The sequence below is a fragment of the Trifolium pratense genome, linkage group LG7, assembly GCF_020283565.1.
Source record: "Trifolium pratense cultivar HEN17-A07 linkage group LG7, ARS_RC_1.1, whole genome shotgun sequence".
Lineage (NCBI taxonomy): Eukaryota > Viridiplantae > Streptophyta > Magnoliopsida > Fabales > Fabaceae > Trifolium > Trifolium pratense.
In genome coordinates, this window is record NC_060065.1 from 24,075,791 (window position 1) to 24,081,932 (window position 6,142).

Here is a 6,142-nt window from a genome sequence, read left to right on the forward strand (position 1 = left end):
TGATTGACGCTGAACTTGGTAGGAAGGACCGCGGTTCGATCCCCCGCAACTGCGATCGGGAGGGGGCTGGAACCACTTGATGCCAGAACTAACCCCCGAACCAGATTAAACTGGTGGTAATAACCAACAAAAAAAAAGTTATACATTCGTTTTATGAACTTAGCTCAGTTAAATAGGACATATTATATATTATACATGTAGGCTCAGAGTTCAAACTAACATCATCCCAATTATTCACTTTAATTAAACGTAAAAAAGAAAAATTATACACCCGTCACATTTTTTAAATTTTCTCTCCAATTCTTTTCATCCATCTTAATAGCAGTAAAAAACAAAACCAAACAAAGAAAAATACGGCGTGAGAAACCAGTGGAGGGAGGTAATGGCGACGGAGCTCGAAGAACTCGTCAGCTTCCTATCTTCTCCATCACCACAGGTAAACAAACTTACTTCTCTTCTATTTTCTCATCATTCGTCGTTTATTCCCTTTTCAAATTCATTTTATTGTCGTTTTGTTCCCCGTTGCAGATAACAAAGGCCGCCGTTGATATAGTTCGCGGATTAACCGGTTCCGATGAGGGTTTGCATTCATTAGCCAATCAAGCAAAAGCCTTGATTCCTGCACTGTCCGGTCTCTTAACCGCACCCAAGGTAAAGATACATCACTGCAGATTACTTTTACATATATTAGGGTTAATCAGTTATTACTTTACTAGCTCGCCGACGGGCACATGGCACGTTAGTTAGTTAGTTAGTTAACAATGCTTAAATGGTAAAAAATACCATTTTTTTCCAATTATTTAGAAGAATTTAGACTCTGTTTCGCAAAACAATAGTATATAGCTGATGAGTTAGCTTATAGCACATAAATTTAGAAGAATTTAGACTTTGTTTTGCAAAGCAATAGTATATAGCTGATGATTTAGAAGAGTTTAGACTCTTTTTCGCAAAACAATAGTATATAGCTGATGAGTTAGCTCATAGCATATAACCTAGCTGATTGAATTTGTAGTGTTTGGTAAAATTAACTGTTGACTAACTTAGAAATATAAAATGACAAAAAATATATGTTTACTAATATTTAATTTGTTTTCAAGTAAGATGACAAGGATAAAATTGAGAAAAAAATTGATAAGCTATTATAAGCTAATTGAATTAGCTTATTATCAAAATAAGGTATAAGTTCGTTAAAAAATGACAGTTACTAAACAAATCTTTTTTAGCCATGTGAGCTTATAAGCTAATAAATGCTATAAGCTAAAAAAAAGTGTCCTGCCAAACAGACCGTTAGTGATTATGGGGTAAAACTTAGGTAATGTGCAATAGACACTGTTCCCTCCTACTGTTCTAAACTAAACAGATAGCATAACTGTTACTACCAATTTATAAAGGGCGTTGAAAATGGTACTATTTGTTGTATCTAAGTTCAGTCCTTTAGTTATTTGATGGATAAAATTATGAACGAATGGTTTAAATGAAGGGTAAATTTTGAAAACAAAGGCTACACTAAAATATGGTATCTACTTTATATATTTGGTATAGATTGTTGATTGTTTTGGAGTTGATGATGATGATATGACATGTTGTTTCAGGAGGTTTCTGAGGCTGCTGCTGAAGCTCTCGTGAATCTTTCGCAAAATTCAAATCTTGCGGAGGAGATGGTTCAGTTGAGACTTGTTGAAACGACAATGGATGTTTTGTATAAGCCTGGTTGTTGTGTTACCCGTTTGCTCGTTATGCTTTTGGTTAATCTCACTCAACTTGATGCTGGTACTGTTTCCTTGCTTCAGGTATGTTAAGTTTTGGAAGTTGTCAAAAGAAACTTTATGTTATGATAAATACATGTAATGGTCACGATAACATTAAAAAAAGGATTTGGCTCGTCTAAACTGGGCAATTCTGTTAGGAGAATAAAGTTAGCAATCTCAATATTGAATGAGCAAATCAACACTTTGTATTTCATTACATACATGATTTGTTTTACATGCAATATCAGTATTTATTTATTCATCAACAATTGATATTACTTAATTTATCCTTTGAACTGGATTGCTCATTTTAAATGAGCTAAATTTAAAAAGAAGGTACAATAATAAGTTAATAAGACTATGGAAATTTACAAAGTTAAGTAATGTAGATAGGATATGTTATTTGTGGTGTTCGAAAAAAAGTTTGGTTGCTTTTCCCTTGCTCGCTGTCAATTTGTTATTCTCTTCTTGTTGCCAGACTGATGATGAGAAGGTGCGTGGATTATATGTTATGAAGCTTGTGAGATCATTTTGTAGAACCACACATGAGAATGATGGTATATCTTTCTGAACTCATATAACTAATTGTTTCGCTCGCATCGTCAAAGTTCTACATCTTTGTTTATTTTTTTTTAATAGTTTTCTGTTTCCCTACTCTTCAAACCTCATGTGTTCATAGACTGCTGTCTGCTGATTGTAGCCTGTTTGATCTCTTGATTGTTGTTGAATTCTGAACAATTTTCTCTACGCTGAGAAGCTGAGGCACCTGTTACTAGAAGATTAACATTCTAATTTGTTTGAAATAAATAGATAATGATTGTAGGGAAACATTTGACTTGGGTGTTCAACATTTTGCGAATAGTGTTACTAGTAGAGATGTCATTTTAATTTTTACTGTTAGCTTTGTTGATAATTGTCTACTAATTGACATGCTGATTCAGCGAATTGTTTTTTTACCAGATGATTCTTTTGAACATGTTGGTTCCATACTTGTTAACATCACAAAGCACCAGACAGGGAGGGAGCTTCTACTCGACCCAAAACGGGGTCTCTTGAAGCAGATAATTAGACAGTTCGATTCAAACAGTTCGTTGAGAAAGAAAGGGGTATGTGCAAAATAACTGCGGCCTTGATGCTTTCTGTTGCGGATGATTTATTGCTTTCTCAGATTTCCTCGCTGATGGTCTGATGCTTGGCAAAGTCAAACTTTGTGGCCCTGAAAAGAATTATTTAAACTGATGTTATAATGTACCACTAATACATGGTCTTAAGTCTTGACTGTTGTTTTGTTCCTGGTGAATTTAAACTTAATGGATTTGTTTGAGTTATGACTATGTTAATTACCGGTTTCCTCATAAAATAACATTGATTTTTGTGACATAATTGTATGGGCTAAGCTTATTAAGTTCTTATAGCTCGGGTCTTGCTCAGCTAAAAATTGTTGCGATATTGCTATCAGGTCTCTGGAACTATTCGCAACTGTTGTTTTGAAGCTGAGAATCAGCTACAAAATTTGCTTTTAGTATCGGAGTTTCTATGGCCTGCATTACTTCTTCCAGTAGCCGGCAACAAGGTAACATGCTTTACTTTTTCTGACCTCAAAGCATTAATCTTCTGCATTGAGGAATAGGTCTTAAACCACCACTTGGTAAGGTTAAAATGGTTGTGAAGGTTTACATATTGCATTGATAAAGTGATTTTTATGTAGATCTACAGTGAGGAGGACAGAAAGAAAATGCCACTTGAACTTGGGACTGCACTATCGATTGAACGTGAACCAGTTAATGATCCTGAAATTCGCACTCAAGTATTGGAAGCCATATATTTGATCTTATTGCAGGTAAATTTGAAAATTATATTCCTATTTTCTCCTTAAGTGGTTCTTTTCTTCTTTGCTACATATCAAGAATTGAAGACAAATGTTTTCTCCTAATCTGTGCTTATGGGTATTATACACTGTAAAACAATAGTCTCTTTTGGAATCTGAATTAAAAAGTGACTATTTTGTCCCATTGTAGAACATCTGTTTTAGACTTGAAATTTGAAAGCCCCTACTACATACATTGCGCACAAAATCATTTGTCTAAACTTGAGTAGACTCATTCACATAGATTCATGTAGACGCACCTAGAATCAGAGTTCAAGGACAATAAAATGTGTCTTCAACAGAATGGCTATTTTCCCCCACGTCAAAAATGACAGTTGTTTGGTGTTTATTATAAAAACCAAAATGCAACAGCTATATGACAAAGTTCCAAAGTCAACAGAGGATAAGCCTTGGCTGTGACACGTGACCTGACTCCACATATGTATCTTGACTTCTAAGATCCCGACTGAACCCATCTGCAAAGGAGGCGAACAAATGTTGGGCACATATCCAAGCACTATGATGCACAGATACGATACGGCGATACATTGTTCTTTAAAATATATAGGACACAATACATTTAGGCTACATAAATACAAAAAATAAAATTTCCCAAAATATTAATCATTATAAAATAGAAACTTCAAATCATTGTCTGTCAAAAATCCCAACTTAAGGTTTTCAAAATAAAATTCAAACAAAATATCAATCCATGATTTACATGCCCTTTTATGTAACATGGCTCTGGCTATCTTATCAATCTGATGATGAGAGATATCAGATATATTATTCCTTCTTGATGATGCATCAGATTTATGATGTGAGCTGCCATTGTTGTTGCAGGAGGCAGGCCGAAGAGCCTTTTGGTCTGTAAACGGGCCTAGAATAGTACAAGTTGGTTACGAAGATGAGGAAGATCCAAAAGTGATGGGAGCGTTTGAGCAACTGGGATCCTTGGTAAACAACACCATATGTTTTATTTTACCAACAAAAATCTTCTTGAACCTCCTCCTTGATCCCCGACTTTCTCTTGTAATAATTTTCTAATATTAATCACCTGCATGTTACTGACTCGATATTTTTATACAGTTGGTTGGCGGCAGCGGTATGGAGGAACCATCCACTGAAACGACAGAGTAGTTACTTTATTTTTGTTATATGTACTCCACACATATCTCCATAACAACTGTAGTGTTTGTGAAGGTCATTCCAAGTCAAATTTTCCATTTTGAATTTGGAGTTGCCATTTTTATGAAACATGTAAATTTTGTGACGTAGAATAGCTTGTCAAAATTGTTATACATGCCGCAGAGTGGCAAATGCTCTTGAGGGTCCTTCAATTACTTTTGAATTTGGAGTTTACCAATCTGTCCTTCAATTACTTTTTAGGGTCTGTTTGGTTCAAAGTAGATGGAGGAGAAGAGAGATGAGGAGGTAATCTTGACCAAAAAAGATTTTTTTTTATTAAATCATTTTTAAAAAAAATGTTTTTTATTCTTGAAAATAAAAACAAAAATTTTAAAAATGTTCCCTCACAATAAATGTTATCTGAATTTAAAATATTCCCTTTACCAATTTGAAACGTTTTTTTAACCAATCAAATCTCTCTAATAATTGAGGTTTTTTGTTTTTTTTTTTATTTTAATTTTTTTAAAATAAAAATACATTTTGCTACGATAGCAAAGAAAATAAGAGGAGTAAACAGTATTTACATTGTGTATGTACTTGGTGCACTTTTTTAAGATTACTCGGTTGTGAAACAAGAAAATAAGATGATCAATGAATGTAATGACGACTTCTGATTTTCTAAGATATTAACTATTTTTTATAAATAAATAAAAACATGAAAAGTTATATATATATATAACTTAAATAATATGGTTGAGGAATCCGTGGTGGCGGAGGGTACTTCCCGGATCACCGCCATGAAATGTCTTTGGGGGAACTTTTCTCTCCATCCCCGTCGCCGCGAAAATCCCCGACTTCGAAGCTCCGAACAGATAATCCCCACAAGGAATTCCATTAACAGATGCAAATTGACATCCCTAAATTTAATTTAATGGAGTGTGTTATTGGTTGGGTAAAATCAACAATAAAACATAGTTGGTCTCATTTAACTTGTGCAATGAGATCCAAATGATTACACTTTCAGCCTTAGAAGATGAGCATGATGGCTTCGATGTTACTTTAACATTGTTAAATGGGCTGGTTGCTACGATATCTAATCGTAAAGAAGTTTTCTCTTTAGGCCCCCCACGTTTCTTTTATACTCCCTTACTTACGTTTTTGCCCCTGCACGGTGTTTCGGGTTATACGAATCGAACTTTTAAAAAATTCGGGGAATAGAAATCGTTCGCTTTTTCCTTCGAGCTTTGTTAACCAAAGTTAACTGATATAGAAACAGAAGTTTAACTTCTCATTTCAGTTACGTTTTTTCTTCTAAACACCAACAACACTACTCCTTCATCCTCTTGTGTGCAATTTTGTGGAAAACTTCAACATCCTACCTCAAACCATTCTTAATCAA

The 6,142-nt window shown here is 34.4% G+C and overlaps 1 protein-coding gene across 2 annotated transcripts; it reads left to right on the forward strand.

The window, feature by feature from the left end:
• Window positions 1–290: 290 nt before the first annotated feature.
• Window positions 291–4,981, forward strand: LOC123897604 (protein HGH1 homolog). 2 transcript variants are annotated; one of them, XM_045948311.1, is made up of 9 exons: window positions 291–436; window positions 529–651; window positions 1,593–1,790; window positions 2,227–2,305; window positions 2,709–2,854; window positions 3,208–3,321; window positions 3,457–3,588; window positions 4,459–4,572; window positions 4,705–4,981. In XM_045948311.1, exons 1-9 carry the CDS (start codon window positions 383–385, stop codon window positions 4,753–4,755), a joined length of 1,011 nt encoding a protein of 336 aa, XP_045804267.1. In that variant the 5' UTR covers window positions 291–382; the 3' UTR covers window positions 4,756–4,981. The 2 variants fall into 2 exon arrangements, with proteins under 2 accessions (XP_045804267.1, XP_045804268.1); XM_045948312.1 differs by having other exon boundaries at window positions 308–436; window positions 1,596–1,790.
• Window positions 4,982–6,142: the final 1,161 nt, after the last annotated feature.